The sequence below is a fragment of the Miniopterus natalensis genome, chromosome 15 (assembly GCF_054644295.1).
Source record: "Miniopterus natalensis isolate mMinNat1 chromosome 15, mMinNat1.hap1, whole genome shotgun sequence".
NCBI classification, from domain to species: Eukaryota; Metazoa; Chordata; class Mammalia; order Chiroptera; family Miniopteridae; genus Miniopterus; species Miniopterus natalensis.
The window spans coordinates 32,747,560-32,774,477 of record NC_142095.1 but is presented as its reverse complement, the minus strand read 5'-3'; the positions used below and the strand labels follow the sequence as shown (position 1 = coordinate 32,774,477).

Here is a 26,918-nt window from a genome sequence, read left to right as displayed (position 1 = left end):
ATTCATTTATCTGTGGATGCTTAGGTTGTTTTCATGTCTTGGTTATTGTAAATAGTGCTGGGGATGCAGATATCTTTTCAGATTAGTGTTTTTGTTTTCTTCAGATAAATACTCAGAAGTGGAATTGCTGGATCATATGATGGTTATATTTTTAATTTTTTGAGGGACCTCCATACTGTTTTCCATATTGGCTTGCACCGATTTACATTCCCACCAACAGTGCACAAGGGTTTCCTTTTCTCCACATCCTCACTAGCACTTGTTATGTGTTGATTTTTTTTTTTTATGATAGCCATTCTGACAGGTGTGAGGTGATATCTCATTGTGGTTTTGATTTGCATTTTCCTGATGATTAGTGATGTTGAGCACCTTTTATGTACCTGTTGGCCATCTGTATGTCTTTGGGAAAATGTCTGTTGAAATTCTCTGCCTGTTTTTTATTTATTTTACTTTTTCTCTACCCCCTTTTTGTTGTTAATTCTCACCTGAGGATATTTTTTTCCAATTCTTTTCAGAGAGATGGGAGGGAGGGAGGGAGGGAGGGAGGGAGGGAGGGAGGGAGGGAGGGAGGGAGGGAGGGAGGGAGGACAGAGAGAGAGAAACATCATGTGGGAGAGAGACATCGTCTGGTTGCCTCCCGCATGCACTCTGACCAGAGACAGAGAAGGAACTCACAACCAAGTACATGCCCTTGCCCAGGAACTGAACCTGAGACCCTTTAGAGGGCAGGACAATGTTCTAACCACTGGGCAACACCGGCCAAAGCAGGCTCTCTGCTCATTTTTTTTTTTTTAAATAGGTCTTTATTGATTTCAGAGAGAGGAAAGGCGAGGGAGAGAGAGAGAGAGAAACATCAACGATGAGAGAGAGCCATTGATCGAGCCCGCAACCCGGGCATGTGCCCTGACCAGGAATCAAACCCCGATTGCCTGGATCCTAGGTCGACGCTCAACCACTGAGCCACGCCCGGCTGGGCTCTCTGCTCATTTTTTAATTGGGTTGTTTTTTGCTGTTGACTGTGAGTTCCAAGTAGTTTGTTTTACTCTTCTTTGTCTTGATTGACTTTTTAAAACTTTTTTCTTTAACATAGGTAACATAAGCTAATTGGAGGGGGACCTACAAAAAATCTAAAAATGTAAAAAATAAAGTTTCCTCCATTTTCTGTCCCATTCTTCAAGGATAATCATTCTTCTAGATTTTTTTCCTGTTCATACACAAGCTGTTGATGTGTGTGAGTACAGACTTGCCCACTCTTATACATATATGGACTTGGGTACTGTTTTTACAAAAATAGAGTTTTACTCTAATTATTATCTTGCAGGTTGCTTTTTTAAAACATTTTTACACAATATGTTGTGAATGTCGTCAAAAAATATAGCCTTATTTTTACTGGCTATATAATATTCTGACAGTGCCTATCATTAATTTAACCTTTTTCATATTGACATATTCATAGTCCAACTTTTCACAAAGTAATTTTCCTAATAAAATATATACTGAAGTTGGGAAGTGCTTTAATCTTTTTTTAAATAAATGTGAAGATATTTAAAGTTCTTTCTGCAATAATATCACTTTCACTTGTATTCCAATGTTTTCTTAAAAGATACCAGTGGTTAATAGTTGTGACACTTCATTTCTCTGAAAATAATTCTGGGTTTTGTGAAAATGTAGGTGATACTCCTGTGGATATGTTGAGCAAATGAGGGTCATCCATTCTGTATTTTAATGGAAAAAATTGAGAGCTGCTATTTCATTGTAGTAAATGTATTGATTTATTAAACTTTTTTCCTCTTGTTGCATATTTATTGACAATAGACTTTTGACCTGGTGATACTTCTCATCATCTATAGCACCAACACTCAGACAAAGAAGTACATTGAAAGGGTGCTAAGAAATAAGATTCGATCAGGCTGCTTTCAAGAACAGCTGCTGCAGGCTACATTCTATATTCATCACTTGGTAAGTGTCAGAGAATTAGACAACATTATTGTGAAAGGTATAGAGAGGTCATTTTAACCTTTCCTATCCAGTGTGGGAATCCTGACACTACCATTTTGCTGGGTGTTGATCTTTGACAGGGAGCTCAGTATACAGTGGTACCTTGGTTTTTGAACTTCTCCGTTGATGAACATTTCGGTTTATGAATGCCGTAAACCCAAAAGTAAATGCTTTGATTTTTGAACATGCCTCGGAAGTCGAACATGCTACACAACTTCCACTGAGTGCAAGATCCTGAGGCCTAGCTGTTGGCTGTTGATCCCTTGGTTTTTGAATGTTTCAGAACTCAAACGGTCTTCCAGAACAGATTACATTAAAAAACATAGTAGGATTATTACTTACCTTGATGGAGACATTATGATGTTAATAAAACCAACCTAAGATTGTTTTTCATCTTTTTAGCGAAAATTGTTTTATGTTGAGCTTATTAGACTTAAACCCCAAATTCTTTTTCACAGGAAGTATTTTAATTCTGGTCTTCTAATTACATACTTACATAAGTTGATTTTTAACCTAAAATGGAAGGGTTTACAGCTCCTATTTTATATTTCATCTTGTTAATTTCAGCCCATTATTCAAGCTGATTGAGACTTTTGAATCTTACTTTTCTAGCTCTGTATTATCTAAAGCCTGATAGACTTACCTTGTGCATTTGTTCTAAGTAGTTTTTGTTTTTTCTTTAAAAGAACAGTTTATTGATTTTTAGAGATAGAGGAAGGGAGAGAGAGAGAGAGAGAGAGAGAGAAAAATATGGATTTGAAAGCGTAACACTGATCAGCTGCCTCCTGCACGCCTCCTACTAGGTATGAAGCATGCAACCTGGGCATGTGCCCTTTACTGGGAATCGAACCGGCAACCTCCTGGTGCACAGGATGATGCGGAACCTACTGAGCCACACTGACCAGGGCCTAAGTAGTTTTTAAAAACTCTGAGCATAAAAGAACCAGAGGAATGCTAGTAGAGACATTATAATCATGCATCTATTGAACCTTTCAACACCGACCTTAGGTGATTGTTCCTGTTGAAATATAAACCATTCAAATTAGTATTTTGTGAGCTAGGAATGGTGTTTTCAGGTGAATATTTAGGATATTAACAGTGTAAACCTTAGAAAACTGGTATACCAGTGGTTTGGGGCTTGACTTAGGAACTAATGAAAATATGTAGTTGGGCCTTAAGATTTTATATTTAGAAATGGACTTAATATTTGTATTATTTTATCTTGCCATTCTTTCTGTGCTTATTTCTGGCAATAATATATGTTTTGGGCTGTAATTTTCCATAGGGAAGAAACCATATATAATTTTTTACTGTATTTTCCTCAGTAAAGCATTATACCCAGTTCATTGTTTAACTTTAAGATTTTCTTTTTATTGTGATGATATCAGTAAAGAAGCTGGGCTTAATAGCTGGTTTTTTACTCTGGACCCATTAATGCCTTCTTGGTATGACAAGACCAGTTCTCTTCTTGGTCTTCTTTAAAAAAAATCAGTTTAATTAGCATTGAACCTTATAGATTGATTTCAAATTATAACCAAGGCAGAGCAAACCTATTATATTGCTAAGGAGGCTGTATAACTTTGTGAGGAAATTGAGATTTAGAAGATCTAGATTCTAATCCCAAATTGGGCAGATACAAACAGTGCTATTAGACTTGTAATTTAACTTCTTTGAGCTTCAAGGTCAATTCTTATTTATATGTTAAATTCCATTGATCTGGAGAGAAAATTCAGAATGATGAAGGATTAGTCTGAGTAAAACAAAGATGAAGGTTTCTTTAGTTAACATGAGAGTTGGCGGGAAGATACCTCACATTCTATAAGGGTTAGCAACTCTAGGTGCTATAATAACTTAAACCCACAGCTTTTTTTCTCTCACCTCTTCCCCCTCAAGGTTCTTAAGGATGTTTGTCCGTCCATTCTGTCGCTGGCTCAGAATTTGTTGCACTCCCTAGACCAGAGTATAATTTTATTTGGCAGTCTCCTATACAAATATGCATTTAAGTTTTTTGACACTTACTGCCAACAGGTATGTTGAAATATTTATTTTGGAAAGGAGGGAAAGGGAAGAAAGTCACATGCTATTCCAAATGACTTGCATGTGATCTGATGTTTATTTCTTGTTGATTGGAGGCATTGAAGGAGAAAGAGCTCTGAACTGGGAGTTGGGAAAACTTAGTTCTAGTCACAGTCTTGATAAAAGGGAGAGACTGGGCTGGAGGATCAAACTTTGTTTTGAGCTTAAAATTCTTTGAGTCTAAGATGAAGATTCCGATCCAGTGTGCTCTGAATAAACTGTGGCTTAAAGGGCTGAGATTATCAGGAGGTTGTCACAGTACAGGAGTTGCAGTCTTAAAATTTAGCTGCAAATAACTGCCAATTGATCCTGGAGTTTCCTAAAGGAAAAAATGTGGCAAAAAAAAAAGAGAGAGAAAGCCTGAGGGTTTAACCCTATTCCTATGAATGTGAAACACAAAATTTAATAGCACATGTCCACAGAGGGAGGGCTATACTTGTAGGAAGCGATTATGAAAATGAAGAGCAAAGTATCTTATTTTGTATTTGTTATATGTGCTACACCTATTATTAACAGTGTTAAAATACATTTGAATGGAAGTTTTCAAAATGAAGACAAAGTTTTATAAATTTAAACTGGCAATAGATCGAGCTGACGTGAGCTAGCTATTGCAGCTGAGGAAGCCAAATGACTTGGTATGGAGCAGCAGTATAAAGGAAAAGAAGAATGGCATTTGAGACATTTTTTCAAACCATCTTATTATCTTAAAAACACTATTATGACACATTTGCTTGAAATATACAAGTATAACAGATAAAAACTTCCAAAACCTTTAGATCCTCGAAGGCCATCTTTTCAGTAAATTTCAGTAAATTAAATACAACCACAAGTTAAAGGGTAATTTTTTAACCCATATGAGAAAGAGAAATACTATTCCATGTAGAAAAATCAGGAGGGTTTAGATCAGCAGTTTTCAACCTTTTTAACCTCCTGGCACACATAAATTAATTAATGAAATTCTGTGGCACACCAAAAAATATATTTTTTACTAATCTGACAAAAAATAGGTATAATTTTGATTCATTCACACCAAATGGCTATTGCTGTGTTTGGCTGTTGTCATTTTTTTAATTTGACAGTCTAAGGGAAAAGAGGTCAGTATCCCTGGCTAAATAGTCAGGTATTACGTGTTTTAAAAATTCTTACGGCACACTGGTTGGAAATCACTAGTTTAGATAATGTTCACTCTGTAGATAATTATGAGAAATGACTGGATGGTAGTGTAGTTAGATTTGGCATAATCCTAAACCTCCTGAATCCAACATTAATGAAAACTAGATAATAAAATTAGGTGATGGGATAGGGTGGATTGAGATTTTAACCTAGTTGAGATTGGAATGGCCTCAGGCCTGAACCCCTTTAAGATGGCTGTACCGTATTTTTGCCTCATACTGTCTTGTTGCCTCTTCTCTGTATAGGAAGTGATTGGTGCCCTAGTGACCCATATCTGCAGCGGGAGTGAAGCAGAAGTTGATATTGCATTGGATGTACTCCTAGAGCTGGTAGTTCTAAACCTATCTGCTATGAGGCTGAATGCTGTCTTTGTGAAGGTATCTATTCCCTCAGTGGACATATATTGAATCATTTTTCTTTTTTGCATATATCTGAGAGAGAGCTTCTGTTAGCAACAATTATTTCGTACTCTAAATATTAAGCACTATAATTGGTAGGAGGGGGTAAGAAGGAGGTGAGGTGATGTGATGGGCAGATAATAGAAAAAAATAACTCATCTATGTATTAATTCATGCAGCAAATATTTTTTTAATGCTGAACTATGTGCTAGGCTCTATTTTTGGTCTGTGGATACAAAAGTCAGTCCTTGCCTTTGATGTTAGAAAGTAAGATACATAAGTAAGTCATTATAAATACATGAATTCTCTAATAAAGATAAAGTGCTGTAGATACACCCGAGCAGGAATAATTAATTTGACCTTGGGGAAGTTTTCAAAGAAGAGGTAACATTTGAGTGATTCTTGAAGGATGGGGATCATTTGATAAGGGAAAGGAGGGAAAGTGCATGTAGGCACAGGACAGTTTGAACAGGAGCAGATTGACACCCAAGTCCATGGTGTGCCTGAGAGGACAAGCAGACTAGTATGGTTGGCAAATAGAATATATGGTGAGAAGTGGTGGGAGTGAGGCTTGGAAGACACAGAACAAGGCCAGATTATGAAGGGTCTGAAATCCCATGCGAAGAGTTTCAACTTTATCTTATAGACAATAGGAATCTATTCCAGATTTTTATGAGGAAACTGCCATAATTAAGTCTGGGCTTTGAAAGATAACTGTATTGGCCATGATAGCCCCATATTAGGGATGAGAAAGCTGAGGTTTTGCCCAAGGTAAAAAAGTAAGCAGTTTCCTTGTGACTCTTCAGAGTGAATAATTTATGAAATAGAAGCTAAGATGATAAGGAATAAGGTCAGAGACATTACTTTTGGCAGAATATTGTTTTCACTAAGAAATAGGTAAGGGTAGAGAAAAAGAATGGGGAGAATGAGGAGGTATGTTAGGATGACTAAGCAGAATGTCTGCCCTCTGGGCTCTTAGCATAGCTTGAAAGAACCTGACCTTTAGTGCACAGATAAGTGCCTGGCTATCTGTGTATGTCCCTTGTAAGGATTCAGTTTTTTTTTTTATTTGAAGGGAAAAAATGTTAGTTGCTAACCATATCATTGGCATTTTTTTTCTCACAGGGCATTTTGGATTATCTAGATAAAATGTCCCCTCGGCAAATACGAAAACTCTTCTATATTCTCAGCACACTGGCATTTAGCAAACAGCATGAAGGTAGCAGTCACATCCAGGTAAGAGGCAGTGTGTTGAGAAAGAATCTTAAACCTCTTTATTTTTAAAAATTATTATTTTTTAAATCTTTAAGGTTTTTTTTTTTTCTTTTTTTAAAATATGTCTTTATTGATTTCAGAGAGAGAAAGGGAGGAGAGAGATAGAAACATCAGTGATGAGAGAATCATTGATCAACTGCCTCCTGCATGCCCCCTACTGGGGATCAAGCCCACAACCCAGGCATGTGCCCTGATGGGGAATAGAACCATAATCTGGATCATAGGTCGATGCTCAACCTTTTGGCCACACCAGCCAGGCTCTAAAACCTCTTTAATTGAAATTTACTGTAAAAAAAAAAAATCAGTCTAGCCTGTGTAATAGTAGAAATAGAGAACATAATCATAGTCCCAGCATTTGTTTATTCTTTTTGTGCCACAAAAAGGTGCCTACTGTGTGCCAAGCACTGAGATGTTAGGTATTTTAGCCCTTCTGCAGGGAAATGGGTCTGTAATCAACTAACTATGAAACTGAGTAAGAAAAGTCATTCATATTCTGTGCTGAGTGCCTAGGGGGCACAGAGAATTCTACATCATCTGGGCTTGCTTTCTTTTGTGAACCCCATTCATTGAAAAAGCCAGGCAGCCCTGGCTGGCATGACTCAGTGGTTAGAGCATAGGCCTGTGCACCAAAGGGTCACTGGCTAATTTCCAGTTAAGGCCACTTACCTGGTTTGCAGGTTCCCTGCCCCTGGTTGGGGCGCGTATAGGGGGCAACTAATTGATGTGGCGCTCTCACATCAATGTTTCTCTGTCCTCTCTCTCCCCCTCCCCCACTCCCTTCCACTCTCTCTAGAATCAGTGGAAAAATATCCTCCTGTGAGGATTAACAGAAAAGAAAAAGAAAAAGCCAGGCAAAGGACTAAAATAAGAGGAGATTAGGTTGGAATCTTAACACATGGCTCTTTTGTATCTTTGGTGCCACCCTGTGGCAGTAATTCAAATAAATAAATTGGCTAGGTAATATGTACAAAATTCGAAAGGTGTAGAAAGGTAGTGAAAAATAAGTCTCTCCTTCTCTCAGTCCTCTAAACATCTAGCTCTCTAAAGATAGTCACTGTTATTAGTTTATAGCTTTTTGAGATGTTCTGAGCATTTACAAATTTATATTTACCTATATTCCACTCCTTACCCTCTTGTTCTACATCCTGACTTTTTCATGTAGCAGTACATTTTGGAGATTGCTTCACATCATTAATTTAGAGCTATGCCATTATTTTATTTTTTAATTGTGGTAAAATATACGTAACATAAATTTTACTGTTTTAATAATTTTTACGTGTACAATTCAGTGGCATTAAGTACGTTCACAATCTATACTCAGAATTTTTTCATCATCCCAAACAGAAATTATGTACCTGTTAAGCAGTAATTTCCCATTTCCATTCCCTCCAGCCTCTGGTAACCTCTAATCTACTTTCTGTCTCTGAATTTGCCTATTCTAGGTACCTCATTTAAATAGAGTTGTACAATAATTGTCTTTTTGTATCTGGCTTATTTCACTTGGCATAATATGTTCAAGGTTCATCCATGTTGAAGTATATAGAACTTCATCTCTTTTTATGGCTGAATAAAAGTCCATTTTATGTGTATTAATATATATACTACATGTAGTTTATCCATTCTTTTTTTTTTTTTTAATATATCTTTATTGATTTCAGAGAGAGGAAAGGAGACGGAGAGAGAGATAGAAACATCAATGATGAGAGAGTCATTGATCGGCTGCCTCCTGCACGCCCCCGACTGGGGATCGAGCCCGCAACCCAGGCATGTGCCCTGACTAGGAATCGAACCCCTATCTCCTGGATCCCAGGTTGACGCTCAACCACTGAGCCACTTCTGGCCAGGCTATCCATTCATTTGTTCGTGGACACTGGGCTTTTTCCACCTTTTCGCTATTGTGAATGATACTAGGAACATAAGTATATAGGTCACTCACTGAGTCCCTATTTTCAGTTCTTTTGTGTATATATCTAGGAATGGATTTGCTGAATCATATGGTGATTATGTTTAACGTTTTGAGGAACCACCAAACTATTTTCCACAGTGACTGAACCATTTATGTTCCTATGAATATTTGAGGGTTCCAGTTTATCCACATCCTCACCAACACTTATTTTTCATATTTAAATTGTAACCATCCTACTGAGTGTGAAGTGGTATCTCACTGTTGTTTTGATTTGCATTTCCCTAATGACGAACATCTTATGTGTTTATTGGTCATTTGTATATCTTCTTTGGGAAAACATCTGTTCACATCCTTTGCTCACTTTTTAAATGGGTGTTTTTATATTATTTTTTATGTAGTAATTCTTTATATATTATGCATATTAATTCCTTATCAGATATATGATTTACAAATGTTTCCTCCCATTCTATGGATTGTCTTTTCACTCTTGATAGTGCCCTTTGATACAGTTTTGATGAAGTCAACTTTATTTTTTTGTTGTTGTTGCCTGTGTTTTTGGTGTCATAGTTAAGTAAAACATTGCCAGATCCAAAGTCATGAAGATTTTCCCCTATGTTAACCTGGCTGAAGTGGCTCAGTTGGTTGAGCGTTGTGCCATGCACCAAAACGTCACTGGTTCAATTCCCAGTCAGGGCACATGCCCAAGTTGCAGTTTCGATCCCCAGTCAGGGTATGTGCAGGAGGCAACCGACTGATGTTTTTCTCACATCAGTGTTTCTCTGTCTCCTCCTCCTCTCCCTTCCCCACTCTCTCTCAAAAAAAAAAAAAAAGTTAAAAAAAATAGTTAAAAAGATTTTTCCTTATGTTTTCTTCCAAGAATTTTATATTTTTGGCTCATAAACTTAGATCATTAATTCACTTTGAGTTAATTTTCGTATATGATATAAGGTAAGGGTTCATTTTCATTTTGTAAAAATAATTGTTACTGATTTTTAGAAAGAAAGAGAAAGGGAGAGGAATAGAGAGACAGAAACATCAATGAGAGAGAAACAACATTGATCGGCTGCCTCCTGCATGCCTCCTACTGGGGATCAAACCCACAACCTGGGCATGTGCCCTGACCGGGAATCAAACTGGTGACCTCTTGGTTCGTGGGTTAGCACTCAACCACTAAGCCATACCAGCCGGGCCAATTTCATTTTTTGATTGTGGGTATCAAATTTTTTCAACATCTTGAAAAGGCTATCTTTTCTCCATTGAATGGTTTTGGCACTTTTGGGAAAAATCAATTGACCATCTATGTGAGGGTTGATTTCTGGATTCTAGTCATTGGTCTATATGTGTCCCTTATGTTAGTAGCACACTGTTGTGACTATTGTAGCTTTGTACTAATTTTGAAATTGGAAAGTGTGAGCCCCCAGATTTGTTCTTTTTCAAGATCATTTTGGCTGTTTGGGTTCCTTGAAATCCCATATGAATTTTAGTATGGGTTTTTCTACTTCTGCAAAAAATGCTATTGGGATTTTAATAAGGATTATGTTGAATGTGCATATTACTTTGAGTGGTATTATCTTAGCTGAGCAGTAAACAACATTATGATAATTCATATATGCTTATTGAGCAATTATCCAACAGTAACAATAATAGCTGTTGTTATTGAATGTCTACCATGTGCCAGGCACTGTTCTAGGAATTTTCATAATTTGTCTCTGATCCTTTCAAAGGCTATCTCATTTTATAGATGAAAAAAATTGAGACTCAGAGAGATGAAGTGACTTGAGAACCCTTGGTATTCTAGGTTCTTTGGCTCTGATATCTATAGGCTCTGGCTGTACCATTCCAGCATCTTCTTCTTTCCTGTATCATTGTCTCCTTGCAGGATGACATGCATCTGGTAGTACGGAAGCAGCTGTCTAGCACCATATTCAAGTACAAACTCATTGGTATTATTGGTGCTATCACCATGGCTGGCATCATGGCAGCAGACAGGTAGGCATGGAAATTCTGACTTCTGTCGCTCAAGGTCAGTTAATCAAGTTGCTGCTTTACAAAATAAAGTATTACATTGTGTACACATCATTGTAACAGCAGATACTAAAACCATAATAAGAGAAGTAAGCAAATGTTAGTTACTTTTCCATGTTCCTTTCCAATTTTTTTTTTTTTTTTTAATATATCTTTATTCCTTCAGAGGGAGGAAGGGAGAGGGAGAGAGATAGAAACATCAATAATAAAAGAGTCATTGATCAGCTGCCTTTTGCAAGCCCCCCACTGGGATCCAGCCCACAACCCGGGCATGGGCCCCAACCAGCAATCGAACCGTGATCTCCTGGATCATAGGTTGATGCTCAACTACTGAGCCACACCTGGCTGGGCTCCTTTCCAATTTTGACTGTATATATCACATATAATTTTTACAGAATTGTGATCATAGTCATTGCAATCTGACGATTAAAAACTATGGATTGCCAAGAAATAAAGTTCTAGAAATGTTTCTACAAAAGGGGAAACCTGATTCTCCTGGGATGCATTTTTCTGTTTCTACTTTTTCTAGGCACTAGACAATATAGGTTTCTTTATTGCTTTGTTATTCCTGTCTGAGACATTATGTTTTACACAAAGTCTTCTGTGAATTTTTTCCTCCTTGCATTTTGATGCCACAATTGTAGCATCTAAAGAAACATTTGATTTGGAGCTTGAGAAGACATTGCCACTGCAAAATGACATTGGAGTTCAGTTCATGTTCCTTGGAAATGATTTGTCAGGAATTCCAGGGACCTCAGGAGACATCCTTAGAATCAGCCATTAGTAATCTGTAGAGGCTGTATAGTGTACTATTCAAGAGTTCATTTTCTGGAGCCGTACTGTTTACCTGGGGTAAAATACTAGCTCCATTTTTATTTATTTTTTTTAATTATAGCTTTTTTAAAAATATATATATCTTTATTGAATTCAGAGAGAAGAAAAGAGGTAGAGAGAGACCTAGAAACATCAATGATGAGAGAATCATTGATCGGCTGCCTCCTGCATGCCCCCAACTGGGGATGGAGCCCGCAACCTGGGCATGTGCCCTGACCAGGACTCTAACCTCGATCTCCTGGATCCTAAGTCGATGTTCAACCGCTGAGCCATGCCCAGCCGTGCGCTAGCGCCATTTTTTATTAGCTGAATGATCTCAGGCAAATTGCTTTATCTCTCTGTACCTATGTATTCTCACATCTGTGAAATAAAGATAATGGTATTTACTTTTTAGAGTTGTTGAGAGCGTTAAATGGTTAGAACAATGCTTAGTGCTTACTCTTACGATTATTACTAGTTTTAGTGTGCCCTTAAAAAAAAAACTAAGATAGCTATTGTTTGTTCTAATCCACATTTTGTATGACCTAAATAAATACTCCTCTGTGCCTTCATGCACTTTTATGTTCACCCTCATCCCAGGGAAGGCAAGATTCTTAAACTTAATTGCCAGTTGTTACAAAATATTACAAAAATAAAGCTATAATTTCTTCTTTTTAGAAGTAGATCTTTAAGTTTGACCCAAGGGAAAGCAGACCTGAGCAACGAACAGTACACACAGGTAATTCTTGTAATGTAGTTGAATATGTTCATGAGGAATTGATTCTGGTCACTGTCAGTTTACGAGAAAGTGCTGCTTTTTTCAATGTATGTTTTCCAGAACTCATAGCTTTTTGTGATTTGTGCCACTTAGAATCTACTGCTTTGTGTTTATTTCTCTGTCTACTCTCCCTAATTAAATTGTAAATTCCTAGAGAGTGAGAAAGGTGGGCCATGTTTGAAGAATAGCAGATTGACCAGAGTATAGTCAATGTAATTGGAGAGTTGGAGAGAAAGCTATTTTGGAGATAGAAAACAGGACCTTGAATGTGAATCGAGACATTTTTATTTAATTTATACAGAGGTAGTCCTTAAGGGTTTTTTAGCCTGGAAATGGCATAATCCAAGCTTTGCTTTAGAAAAATTAATGGCTGCATGTGTCTGATAGATTGAAAAAGAGATGAGATTGGAAAGAGACTGGTCTGGATGCTCAGGAAATCCTTAGGTGAGAGGCAATAAGCGCTTTGCCAGTGAAATTGGAAAGGGAAAAACCTATACTATGTGGGGCAAATGGTTTTAGGGAAGCATTGGCAGCCCAAGGGCTGAACTATTCTTTCTCTTTGGTGGCTCCAGGTGACCTCCTTGTTGCAGTTGGTTCATTCCTGCAGTAAGCAGTCTCCTCAGGCCTCTGTTCTGTATTATGATGAATTTGCCAACATGATTCAAATAGTAAAGCTGGCTCCAAAAGTCCTGGTAAGGCCAAATACCTTTTCTTAAAGCAACAAAGCATGAGGGCTGCTTTACTACACATTCTTCAATCCCTCTCAGTGGGAAGGCTGTTCTGACTCACCCTGCCCCAGGCCTCTCCTCTGAGGCCTTCTTCACATAATAGTAAGGATGTGGTGTTGATAACATTGACGGTGATGCTGATAGTCACCATCTATCTTTTAACACAGTGCCAGGCACTGTGTTAAGCACTTTTCATGCATTATGTCTTTTCTACTTTATAATAATGAGGTATGTATTACTGTTATTTCCTTTTTAGAAATGAGGAAATTGAGGCTTAGAAAGGTCAATAGTTTATCTAGGGCTCTACAGCAAGTACACCGTGGGCTGCATGGTGTTTTTTGTTTGTTTCCTGAAGGAATGGATTGGGCAGACCATCTTTAATGATTTCCAAGATGCCTTTGTGGTGGACTTGTGTGCTATTCCAAAAGGGTAAGTACTGTTTACTCCCTGACTTGATTGTACTGTTGAAGAAATTAGGTCAATAGCTGGTACAGACCTCAGAATGCCCTTGACCTCAGCTAAATCTAGCCCATTCCTACAACTTCTCTCAAACCAAACCCAGCACTCCCAGCTCCAGAACTGCAAAAAGGTTCCCCAATTGTTCTTTCTCCTGTTTTTCATTTCTCCTCATAATAAGGTGATTGGTTTGTTCTAGTGGTTTCCCATATAGACTAGCATACCCTTGAATTGGGGCATCAGATTCTGGTTTCTCTCCACAGTGACTATCCATTTCCTGTGAAAGCTCTCTATGGACTCGAAGAATACAGTAGTCATGATGGGATCGCCATCAACCTCCTGCCACTGTTGTTCTCTTGGGACTTTTCAGAAGATGAGGGTAGAACAACTTCACAGGAATCAGACCATAAGTCAGTACACTTTTCTTTTCTAAAACCTCTACTGATGTTTTGAATGTTCACAGGGAATTCCACAGTTCTTTCAGTCTGTGGGAAACTTAATTGAAAAGGGTTTCTCCCAAGATGGGTTAGGGAGAATGGGGCACAATCTTTGTTTTCTTCTTGGACCTTTTGGTTGGAATTTGCATTGCCTCATGACAGCCAGCAGGTTTCTGTGAGGCTGTTTTTGTTTCCCTCCCATGGATATAGTTGTCTACCTCTGCCATTCTCACTCCTTCCTAATACATGGATATTCATTCTACTCACCTCTGCCTTCCTCCAGTTCAGCTCATTATTTATTTGCTGTGCATCCATTAAGTTCCTTGTCATATGTTTTTAAAAGTAGACAGTTATTTTGGGCAAAACTCCTTAATTATAAGGTTGGGCTTCTCATAAATGTGGACTAATATGCCTATAAATTGTGGTATAGAAATGAATTTTTCCTTCCCAGATTGGTGTCACCATTGTGCCTGGCTCCCTATTTCCGGTTACTGAGACTTTGTGTGGAGAAACAACATGATGGAAACTTGGAGGAGATTGATGGTTTGTTAGGTATAGGACAAACTTACCAGATCCTTTCCTCTCTGTGGCCTTTCTTTGGTAAACTTAGGAAAGGGACAGACCAGTACATGGCGTGTGGGGGAGAAATTTTCTAATTTCACAGAATAGTATAGCAGTAATAATAGAGTTCCAAAGACAGAATAATACATACAGAATCCCAACATGTTAACAAATCAGTTGTTATCATAGTTCCATATTCATTTCTGGTCTTTGCCCCTATAATTGTTGCAAAGACTTCTTAATTATATTTGTTGACTGCTGCTAATATAGAAGTATTTTGGTACTTACCAAAGCTTGATCTTCACATACAAGTTACAGGAGAAACTACATAGATGGATAGCTAGCTCCAAGGGCAGCATCCAGGTTTTGTTGACTTGAACCAAAGTGAATAAAATATCTGTCTTCTCTTTTAGATTGTCCTATATTGCTCACTGACCTGGAACCTGGAGAGAGGCTGGAGTCCATGTCTGTTAAAGAACATTCATTCATGTGTTCGCTCATATATCTTACTCTCAACTGGTTCCGAGAGGTGAGCAGTTATTAGAACATTTCACCTATTATCTATCTGTATTTTCTTTCAAAACGGAACTATTTTCTTCGTTCCCACGAGACTCCCTAAAAAGTCTACCACACACTAACTCATGTACTTCCCTGGCTGTATGTCCCACTCCTCCCTAATTGTATGTACCTTCTGATGCAGCCAAATAAAAATACTAGGATTCACTTAATGTTGCCTATGCTTTACTACCTCCAAACCTTTTCATAGTATTTTTACTTCTGCCTGGAATAATGTCACCTTCTCCTTTTGTGAAAAAATACTGTTCATCCTTGCTTAAGTACACACCTAATGTTTCAAATCAGTGAGATCAATTGAATGAGTTTCCCCCTTCCTTTAGAACATATTTGTCCTTAATGAAATGCACAGTAATATGAAACATAAGGAAAATGAAATGATGAAAATGAGGGTAACATCTTACATCTATATCACACCTCCTTTCTCATGCATATTATCCCTGAGAATGTTTATTTACTTGAATTAGATCTTCTTATCCTCACAATTATGTTATGACATAGACAAGAAAGAGTATCATCTTCTTTTTACACATATGGAATTGCAGGTACAGAGAGTTCAGCCATTAAAATTTATGAAGCACTCTACAGTGCAAAATGCTGGGCTCATTTTTTAATTTACACTATTTAATTCATACAACAACTGCAGTCTCAACTATAGGTAGTTGAAGAAATAATGGCTCAGAAAGGTTAAAGACTTGTCCAGGGTCACACAACTCGTAAGTAGCAGAATAAGACTTGTTTCACCAAAGTGTATGCTCTCTGACCACTGTGCTATTCCGCCTTGTAATTTAACTTATAATAAATAGAACTTGGATTAAAAGTCAGGTGTTCTGTATTGGCGCAGGGCTTTTTCCTCTACGGCACCTTGCTGAGAACACTTTTTGCGTTACATACTAAACTCAGATTCTGCCGCAGAATGGCATCTTTTAGCTCTGGATGAGCAAGGTTAAAATCTGAACACTTTAAAGTATGAGAATATAATTTGTACTTTCGCAGGTTGTAAATGCCTTTTGCCGGGAACCGTCACCTGAGATGAAGGGGAAGGTGCTCACCCGGTTAAAGCACATTGTAGACCTGCAGGGAATCCTGGAAAAGTACTTGGCAGGTAAGGGAAGTATCCTGATAGCCCTACTTGGACAGTAGTGAGGAGATAAAGAACTTAGCTTTTAAGCCAGGCTCAATGATAGCAGTGAGTGTATCCATTTTGCTTCCATTGTTATCTCCAAGAGCTTTTGCTTCTTAAGAAAGTATAAACATTGGTTACGCTTTTGTAAAGCTACTTTGATTTTTTAGAAGTCAAACTTGCAGTGCCCTTTGACTTCTGAACATAATTATGAATGAGGAGTAAGGCTGAAAGCTCATAATACCTGTGACCATTAAGTAAACTTGTCTTTTTAAAGTGCTAGCTTGATTCTCTGGGGAAAACATGGAGCTTCCGTCGAGCCCTCACCTAAATAATTGCGTGTAAAAGCAACTGTTGTGTGACCAAATATTAATATCTTTATCAGTGTAAGCTAATTTATTTTGTCCTTATCTGCTTGTGTATTTTATATCATTATTTAGAATAGTTTTATCTTAAAATCATTTAATATGATTTTCCTATAAGTTATCCCTGGCCATTTTCCTATGCCCAGTTAATGTCAGATGACTTGAATGCATCTTATAGGAAGTCAGCCATGTGTGGTAGTTCCAGAAACTAGTTTTTAGCCAATTGGGTGATTAACATTCCCAGTCTAACGATGGTATATGGTTGTTATATATTGATCTTCTGCCTGCTATCTGTTTCAGTCATCCCAGACTGTATTCCTCCTCTTGGAACCTTTGACTTAGAAACTTTAGATGTAACACCTCATGCCAGTGCTGCTTTTTCAGCAAAAATTAAAAAACAAGGAATTACAGGTATGTTCTTATATCTTACTGTCTTCATATGAGCCACGTTGAATTGACCTAAGAAGAGGTTATATGCATCAAGGCATCAGTACTGGAGAGATTATGTAATTGAACCCTTTCTTTGGCTTTTATAATGAACTGTAGTTTGGGGTTATAAAATTACCTCCTCTGCCTCTAGGGAGTCTTTAGCAGGTTGTTTTCTAAAAGCAGTGATATTTAGCAAATGTGATTATTGATTCCTTGGGTCAATTTTCTCTTTTTGAAACATAAGGAGGAAGGAAACGAAAAGCAGGTGGCAACAAAACATCCTCCCATGACACACTTTCAAAGGAAGATGGTTCAGAATGCGACCCTACACCATCTAATAGAGGCCAGCTGGAAAAGGTATTGGAATGGTGCATATCCATGAAGATGTGTGACAGCCCAGTGAGATTAACAGAGGGCCAGCTTTATTGTCTGCATTTAACAGAAAAAAAATTAGAGAAAGGAGAACTTAGCTTTTAAGCCAGGCTCAGTGATAGCAATGAGTGCGACCATTTTTCTTCCATTGTTATCTCCAAGAGCTCTTGCTGCTTTTTTTTTTTTTTTAATATGTCTTTATTGATTTCAGAGAGGGAAAAGGAGAGGGAGAGAGAGAGAGAGAGAAACATCAATGATGGGAGTCATTGATCGGCTGCTTCCTGCACGCCCTCTACTGGGGATTGAGCTGGAAACCCCAGCATGTGCCCTGACCGGGAATCAAATCTCGACCTTCTGGATCCTAGGTCAATGCTCAACTGCTGAGCCACGCTGGCCCGGCAAGCTCTTGCTTCTTAAGAAAATATAAAAGTGTTCCTATCAGTAGCAGAGTTCACATTAGGCTCAAAGTTCTTATCACTACCACACACTGTTTTTCTAATTATTTTCTTGAATATTTTACTCCCTTTCTTGCACCCTAGCAGTACTTTGAATTGTTTCTTGTAGTAATTATCAAATTCTGTCTTCAGACATAGTTGTAGATATGTTCCTTTTAGCCTCTTTCCCCTTTCAATCCCAGATTGTCAACTTCTTGATAGACTGAGATAATATGGATATACTTTGAACAGTTCCTGGTACTTAGTAAACAGTAGTTCCCTTTTCCAGTATCTCTGTACCGCTCATAAGGTGGCTTTCATGTGTTTGTGATGTTGCCTGAACCACATGGATCCCAATTATTTGTTTCTTAGCTACTGTTTATTGAGGATTATACTTGATCTTAGCCAGAAGTCAAGAAGCAATGTTTATTGAGTATTTATTATGTATAACTCCTCTAATCATCCTAAAAACCCAAGGTTAGTATTCGTATTCATATTTAATAAATGAGAAAACTAACACCCAGAGAGGGTAAGTGACTTAGCCAAGGTCTCATGGTTAATAAGTGCTTGATCAAGGACTTGAAGCCACATCTTTTTTTGTTAATTTATTTTCCAGTTACAGTTGACATACGATATTATATTAGTTTCAGGTGTACAAAATAGTAATTAGACATTTATGTACCTTATGATCACCCCAATAAGTCTAGTAATCATTTGACATCATACATAGTTATTACGATATTATTGACTATATTCCTATGCTGTATTTAATTTCTTTCACCTTTTTCACCCATCTCCCCCCACCCCCACCCCCACCCCACCTGGAGACCATCAATTTGAAGAAGCCAGATCTTTCTGGCCACTAAGCTCATAGTTTCCTGTACTACACCATAATGCCTTGATTTGTCTAATAGTTCATTCCTAAGTAGAAACCAATAAAGAACCTTGATGTTTGACTTATATCCCAATATAAATTAGGTGCTCTGTCTCAGGAATATTTAGAGACTGGTGAAAGGAATTTAGTGATGTGATAAAAATGTAACTTTTGGCATAAGATGAATGCATAATTCCACTTCAGAATCTTCATTAAAAATTAGACTAAATAGAATCTTCATTGCCTTGGCTGATTCGGCTCAGTGGTTAGTGTGTCAGCGCGTGGACTGAAGGGTCGGGAGTTTGATTTCTGCTCAAGGGCACACGCCTCGGTTACAGGTTAGATCCCAGGCCCCAATGGGGCACTTGGGGGAGGCAACCAGTCAGTGTGTCTCTCACATCAATGTTTCTCTCTCTCCCCCTCCTCCCTTCCTTCCACTCTCTTTAAAAAAAAAAAAAAAAAAAAATCAATGGAAAAAATATCCTTGGGTGAAGACTGAAAAATAATAGAATCCTCATTTATTCTGTTGGTTGCTGCTACTTTCTCCCTAGGAGTTCAAAGGGAAAGAAGAAAAGACAGTGTCACTACAGAATTATCATTTCTCATTCCGAGAGCTGGACATGGAGGTCTTCTCTATTCTGCGTTGTGGGCTTGTGACCAAGGTCATCTTAGACACTGAAATGCACACTAAAGTAAGTGACAGCGATGAGATCCCAGAATTTAATCTTCTTTCAGAAAGTACCTCAGCTCTATTCTTATTTCATAAAGAATACCATGATATTGAGAGAAGTTGGACTCTAGCTTCCAAAGCCTTTATGTGTGAAATGATGAAGTCATCTTTGTTATCTTGATGTTTATAAGTCTCAGTTTTTTATAGTGAGCTAGACTTTATAAAAGACTGTGCTAATGAAGTGATCCTTAACTTATTTTCATGATATTTGTTTTGCATCCATGAGATGCTTATCAAAACTTTCTGTGTTTGCCAGTAATCTAAACATTGGCACTTCAGTAGTGTATACCACATGATGTTTGCCTTCAAGTAGTTCATAATCTAATAAAGGAAGTAGACATAAGTAGTAGTATGTGCTATGTTGATGGTCTCAAGTACCAATGGCACTGATGAGAGAGTGGTATTTATTAGGAAGTTAGTAGTAGAGCACATTTTCACAGAAAAGCTAACTTTTGTTATGGGATTTCACCAGAGTCGAGGTTCTCCAGGTTAAGAAAATTGAGAAATAGCATGAATTTTTACCATAGATTTTTTTTAAGAATGTAAACTCCTTCAGAATAGAGACAGCATCTTTTTTTAAATTTTTATTCAGTCTTTCTACATCAGCTTGTACTTGGAGATTTGCCATAAATATGACGAGTGAACAGTTTGAAGTAATACTGTATTTGACCCATTCTGTTTCTGGTGGTGTAATGTATTTATAGGGATCCTGCCCAAAGTTAACAGTAGTAAAACAGTAGGGAAAAGAAAATATGAAAGGGTTATATAATGAACAGAGAAAATTGAAATTCCCTTGAATTAGTCATTTTTTAATCTCATGGTGCTTAGGAAATGTACCTCAAGTCCACAGTTGGGAAGATACACAGGTATTTCTTTCTAGAGAAAAATTATGTCTTCCAAAACTATACTGCCTATTAAAATTTTATTTTGATAATTTGAAATTTTTTTTTACTTTAGAAATGCTTGACTTTTTAATTTGTTGACATAGCACAACAACCATGTTTTATATGAGGTGGGGGAAATTTTCCCCTTTTTTAGTAATGGTCAGATTCTTCAGTCATTGGGAAGACTAAACAAAATGTGTTTCCCAAAATAGATGGCTAGGGCATGCTTGGAATTATTCTTTTCTTATTGCTTGTGACAGGCTACAGAAGTTGTGCAACTTCAGCCCCCTGAACTGCTTTTCTTGTTGGAAGATCTCTCCAATAAGGTGGAGAATATGCTGACACCTTCTGTTGCCAGGAGAGTCCCCTTCCTCAAGGTTAGTATAGGCAGAAGCACAGGCCCTGGCCTTAGTGGATTTGGAAACAAGGAGGTCTTAGTATGAATAAGTTGGCACTTTCTCTGGCATTGTGTTTGGGTCACTGGGTAGCATGGTGGCAGCCTCATTGCCAGACCATATTCACTTGTTTAGAAAGGAACTCTGAAGCAGAGAAAACAGAAGTGCCACCCAAAGCAGGAAGTGTATTTCTAAGTGCCCCAAACATTCCTGAATCCTGTGTTTGGGTTTTGTGGGGGTTTTTTGTTTTTTGTTTTGTTTTTTAAATATATCTTTATGGATTTCAGAGAGAGGAAAGGAGAGGGAGAGAGAGAGAGAAACATCAATGATGAGAGAGTCATTGATCGGCTGCCTCCTGCATGCCCCCGACTAGGGATTGAGCCCGCAACCTGGGCATGTGCCCTGACCGGGAATCAAATCCCGATCCCTGGATCCTAGGTCGACGCTCAGCCGCTGAGCCACGCCTGGCTGGGCTTGGGTTTTGGTTTTAACAGCCTTCCAAACTAAGCCCATGCCTAAGCTTTAGTGTAATACTTAATCATCTGGAGAAGCCAGAACTTTGAATGTGTATGTAATGTACAATGGACCATAGCATCTGGTAAAGCAATTGGATGATGCAAACAACAAAATATTAAAATTTTAGGTGTAAACATTTCAACATTAATACATCCAGTTACTCAATTCTTTCGTGTTTGCACTCACTATTTGCTTTACATTCTTATTAGCCTAAATGATTTCTGTTTCTGTGTGAGCTTTAATCTCATTAGTAATTATGATCTGTACTTCTCAAACAGTGGCCGTACTCTATAAAAGCCAATGTCTTTGTTATTTGATGAAGGAGCAAGATCCCTCTTTCAGAATAGTCTTAGGCAAGTACCCCTACCTGGTGGCATAGGTTTAACAAAGCCACATAATGAACTCCCCCCCCACTTGTTTTTAGAGAGAGTGGAAGGAAGGGAGGGAGGGGGGTTAGAGGGAGAGAGAAACATCGATGTTAAAGAGACACATTGATTGGTCGCCTCCTGCACGCACCCCAGCCGAGGCCAGGGATCGAACCTGCAACCTGGGTACGTGCCCTTGACAGAATCAAACCTGCGACCTCTTTGGTCTGAGGGTCGACGCTCTAACCACTGAGCATACTTGCCAGGGCCCCATAATGAACTTTAAATTTCAGAGAAGACATCCAGCAGTTTCTTCCCCAGTAACTCTGAATTTATTACAGAGTAAAGGAAGCCAGAATATTGGATTGTCATATGTCCAGCAGAGATCTGGCCAAGAAATTGCTCATTGTATTGTTCAACTGCTGACTCCCATGTGTAACCATCTGGAGAACATTCACAACTATTTTCAGGTCAGACGCCTGTCTTATTATTGTAGAGACTTAGAAATCACTAAGATACTTCATTTTGGTTAAGAAATTTTGAAGGAAAATGAGGGCAACTGTTGAAGCAACTGTCCTAAAAGCATTTTTTCCTTTTAGTGCTTAGCTGTTGAGAATCACAGTGTAGTTGATGGACCAGGAATGCAAGTTCAGGAGTACCACCTAATGTCTTCCTGCTATCAGAGGCTACTGCAGATTTTTCATGGGCTGTTTGCTTGGTGAGTATATGGCAGGTACAGTAGGTAGAGATAATCCAGTATATACTTGCTTTTACTTGACAGTCACCAAGGAACTGAGGTATAAAAAAGGAAAAGGCTCCAGAAGACTTAGGTCAATATGGTGCTCATTTTTAGAGTGTTTTTGTGTGCATCATTTCGTTTGATCTCGAATCCCCTGTGTCTTACGGAGTTGCTATTATTACCTCATTTGAAAGTTAGATGACTTGCCGTTGGCCTGTAACATATCTGACCATCTGATTCTTAGCTGAGTTTGTTGGAGCAAACTTTCTGTAATAGCACTGGAGAGATTGTTACTTAAGAAGTTGTTACTAAACAAGTTCTGGATAAATTCCAGGTTATGTAGTAAAGAACTGAGCACAGTTGGAGCTGGGGTATTTGTGGGTGCCTTCATGGAAGCAATGGGATTTCATCAGGCCCTTGAAAGGTAGATGCCTTTGGGGAGGTAAAGAAAGGGGCTGGAAGGCACAGCATGGATGAAAGAAGAAATGAGAGAAGTGTGTTCCTTAAATGCTTTTGTTCCTCAGGGCTGGCACAGGGCTGGCCCCTCTGTTCTTACTATATAAGTTTCCTGGGCCATCTCACTCAAGCTTAAATTTGTGCTAAAATTTGTCTTCTGAGCTACAGATATTTATATCAAACTGCCTACGCAACACCCTCTTAGATGTGTCTTGACACATCAGACTCATCACATTCAAAATGAAGTATACCATCCTTACCACCGTTCCTTCAGCTTTGCCTGACTAGGTAGCTGTCTGAGCCAGATACCAGGAGCTATTCTTTGTCCCTTCCTCTGCTGTCTGCATTTTCTCTCCGACATCTGATCACAAAATCCTATTGATTTTATCTTCTAAATAGCATCTAAATAGCCATCTCATTCTCTACTGTTTCCAAACTCCCATTGTCTCTCACCTGGATTAGATTAGTTTCACATTTGGTCTCTGCCTCCAGTTGCCCTCCCTTGGTCCATTCTTTACAGAGCAGTCAGAATGATCTTCCCAAAGCAAACCCAGTCTTATCCTATCCCAACTTTGGTTTCTGATTGCCCTTAGAGTTTACTTTTTTAATTATTATTGATTTTTGGAGAGAGAGAAACATTGATTTGTTGTTCCACTTGTTTTTGCGTTCATTGGTTGCTTCTTGTATGTGCCCTGACTGGAGATCGAACCTGCAACCTTGGCATGTGGGACAATGCTCTAACCAACTGAGCTACCTGGCCAGGGCCCTCTTAGATTTTTCTTGAGATCAAACTTCTACCTAACTTCTAAGACCTTGTATTATCTGGCTCCTGCTATTTCACTTGTCTTATACTCTACCTTCCCGCTCTACTGAATTAATTTCAGTACTCTATTTTGCTTTCACCTGGAAGGCTTCACACATACTCATCCTTCTACCAGAATCCCCACCTTCCTTGATCCCCAGTTTTTTCTAACTCATCTTTGAGATCTGGATTTAAACTTCCTCAGGGGCATCTTCTCTGACCCCTAGGCCAGGTAAGCCTCCTTTCTGCCTCCCTGACCCAGTTCTGTCCTATTACTCTGGTATCCTCTTATGAGGAGACTTACTATACGTTATTATAATTACTTGTTCTTTTGTCTTCCCTCCTGGACTGTGAGTTCTGTGAGAGCCAAGACCAGTCATTGTATTCTCAGTACTTAAGAACAGTGCCTGACAAAAGATCTGAATAGGTGCTTCATCAAGGAGATATATGGAGCCCGGCCGGGCGTGGCTCAGTGGTTGAGCGTCGACCTAGGATCCAGGTGATCAGGGTTCGATTCCCGGTCAGGGCACATGCCCGGGTTGCGGGCTGGATCAGTGACTCTCTCATCATTGATGTTTCTGTCTCTCCCTCTCCTTTCCTCTCTCTGAAATCAATAAAGATATATTTAAAAAAAAAAAAAAGATGTATGGATGGCAAGTAAACACATGCAAATATGTTCAATAGTATTAGTTATTTAGGAAATGCAAGTTAAAAACTATTACATGGTTAAATTAAAAAGATTTACATTGCCCAGTGTTGGCAAGGATGCAGAACAACCGGAACTCACATGTTGCTGGTGGGACTATAAAATGGTACACTCACTAATTTTTTTAATCTTCACTTAAGGATATTTTTTCCATTGCTTTTCAGAGAGAGTGGAAAGGGGGGGTGGGAGAGAGAACCATCGATATGAGAGAGAGACATCATTGGTTGCCTCCCCCTGTGCCCCAACCGGGGCCGAGGATCGAACCTGCAACTGAAGTACATGCCCTTGGCTGGAATTGAACCCGGCACCCTTCAGTCCATGGGCCCATGCTCTAGCCATTGAGCCAAACCAGCTAGGGTGGTATACCTACTTTTAAAAACACTTTTTCAGTTCCTTAAGAAGTTAGCCCTGGCTCGGTAGCTCAGTTGATTAAAACATTGTCCCGGTAAGACAAGGTTGCGTGTTCGATTTCTGGTCAGGGCACATACAAGAAGCAACCAGTGAGTGCATGGATAGGTGGAACAACAAATTGATGTTTTTCTCTTTTACTCTCTCTTTGTCTCTCCCTGCCTGCTTCCCTCCCCCTCTCTCTCTCAAATCAGTAAATAAATTTTTTTTTTTTAAAGATAGACATACAACTACCATACAACCCAGCCATTCCACTCCTAGGTATTTACCCAAGAGAAATAAGAGCATATGTCTACACAGAGTCTTGTGCACAAATGTTTATAGCGGCTTCATTTGTAATAGCTCCAAACTGGAAATAACTCCATGTCCATCAAACAGTGAATAGAAAAAAAACAAAAACAACAACAGTGAATAGATAAACAAATTACAGTATATCCATGTGGTGGAATACTACATACAACAACATGGATGACATACACCACCAAAGTGTCATGGGTTCGATTCCTTGAGAGCACATACCTGGGTTGTAAGTTTGATCCCCAGCCCCGATTGGGGCATGTGCAGGAGGCAACGAATTGATGTGTCTCTTCCCCTCCCTCCCTCCCTTCCACTCTAAAAAAAATAATAATAAATCAATGGAAAAAATATTCTCAGATGAGGATTAACAAAAAAAGAAAAAGGAAACAGGTCTGCCCAGCATTGGGCGAGAGGATGGAGGGAGGGATGGATTACAAAGGAATATAAGGAAAGTTTTGGCAGTAATGGACATGTTCATTATTTTCATTGTGATGGCTTCATGGGTTTATATGTAAGTCAACTGATAAATTCAACATTTTGAATACATACAGCTTATTGTGTGTCAATTTTACTTCAATAAAGCTGTCCAAAGAAAAAAGGAAAGAACCTGACCCATAATAGGCCCTCAGAATACACTTGTTGAAAGGAAGAAAGACTATCACTCATGATGTAGAAAATTTTTCTAGAGGATCTAGGAGTTCAGATTGTGCTGGGCCTTGAAAGTTAGGTAGAAGAATTTGAACGTTTTCCAGGGAAGCAATTTTGGAGTTTTATGATCACACCATGATGTAATGAAAACAGTGTTTTAGGATAATCCTGTTGGCAGCAGTGTGCAGAGAGATTGGAAAGGAGTGTAAAAAGACCAGTCAAAAGGTGTCACCATGATATATGCATGTGATGATAAGAACCTGACCAAGAGTGGTGGCCTTGACTTGGAAAGGAAAGGACCCAAGGAAAGGTAATCTGAAGACAGAATAGTTAAGACTTACTAGTATAGAAGGAATACCTTCTTTATTGAGCACCTACTATGGATTAGACAATGATTTAGCAATTTGACAAAATTATTCCTCTTTTTTGAGAAGACTGAGACTTATCTCTAAAATGTAGGGAATGAAGGAGAGCATTTTCCCTTGAAACTAAACCTAGGTGGACTGTTAGGTGTTTATGGAAAGACTGTTTTAGGTACATTTCAACTTCTAGTCTGATACTCAGAGCCGTGGTTGAATTTGGCACTTGAGTACTTTCAGTGCTTTAGTTCTAGTTTTTCTTCTGTTGACTTATTGATGGTACAGACTGGAGCCCAGGATCCTCAAATGCTGTCCAAACAATCTTCCTGAAACTAAGCTAAACCATCTTCCCTTGACTTTCCCTTAGGAATGGATTTTTTCAACCTGAAAATCAGAATTTACTGTACTCAGCCCTCGAGGTCCTTACTAACCGACTGAAGCTGAGAGAGCCTGACCAGTCCTTGGAGGAACTGCTTAGGTGAGTCCAGCTACATATCCCAATTTCCCATGAAACTCCTAGGAACAAGATTTCTTGGAAATAACTTGGGTATTTCTTGGTAGTTGTGAGGGAAATTGATATTTTTAGCTATTTTCCTCAGTTATATGAGCTTTCTCTCCAGTGTATTCAGATAAATCCTGAAGCATTAGAAACTGCTAAACAAGTCATTCTAAGTCTTCATGCATCCTTCATCATGCAAAGTTTGCCTTTTCAGGTAATGACTGACAGCACTGACCATCTATAGTCAACTCTTTTTTTGTTGTTTATTTTTGTTTAAAATATTACAGATGTCCCTTTTTCTCCCCCATGACCCATTCCAC

The 26,918-nt window shown here is 38.5% G+C and overlaps 1 protein-coding gene across 1 annotated transcript in view; it reads left to right on the top strand.

Annotated features, from left to right (window-relative positions):
• Positions 1–26,918, top strand: part of FANCD2 (FA complementation group D2) — a 57,603-nt gene that overhangs the window by 17,919 nt on the left and 12,766 nt on the right. Inside the window, exons 15-33 of the mRNA XM_016209939.2 lie at positions 1,816–1,959; positions 3,892–4,026; positions 5,493–5,624; positions 6,771–6,881; positions 10,706–10,815; positions 12,343–12,403; positions 13,015–13,134; positions 13,526–13,599; positions 13,890–14,036; positions 14,515–14,615; positions 15,038–15,153; positions 16,194–16,302; positions 16,986–17,096; positions 17,359–17,471; positions 19,346–19,486; positions 20,669–20,785; positions 22,026–22,154; positions 22,284–22,402; positions 26,467–26,577. Coding sequence (XP_016065425.2) covers positions 1,816–1,959; positions 3,892–4,026; positions 5,493–5,624; positions 6,771–6,881; positions 10,706–10,815; positions 12,343–12,403; positions 13,015–13,134; positions 13,526–13,599; positions 13,890–14,036; positions 14,515–14,615; positions 15,038–15,153; positions 16,194–16,302; positions 16,986–17,096; positions 17,359–17,471; positions 19,346–19,486; positions 20,669–20,785; positions 22,026–22,154; positions 22,284–22,402; positions 26,467–26,577 — 2,201 coding nt within the window. The remainder of the gene's footprint in view (positions 1–1,815; positions 1,960–3,891; positions 4,027–5,492; positions 5,625–6,770; positions 6,882–10,705; positions 10,816–12,342; positions 12,404–13,014; positions 13,135–13,525; positions 13,600–13,889; positions 14,037–14,514; positions 14,616–15,037; positions 15,154–16,193; positions 16,303–16,985; positions 17,097–17,358; positions 17,472–19,345; positions 19,487–20,668; positions 20,786–22,025; positions 22,155–22,283; positions 22,403–26,466; positions 26,578–26,918) is intronic.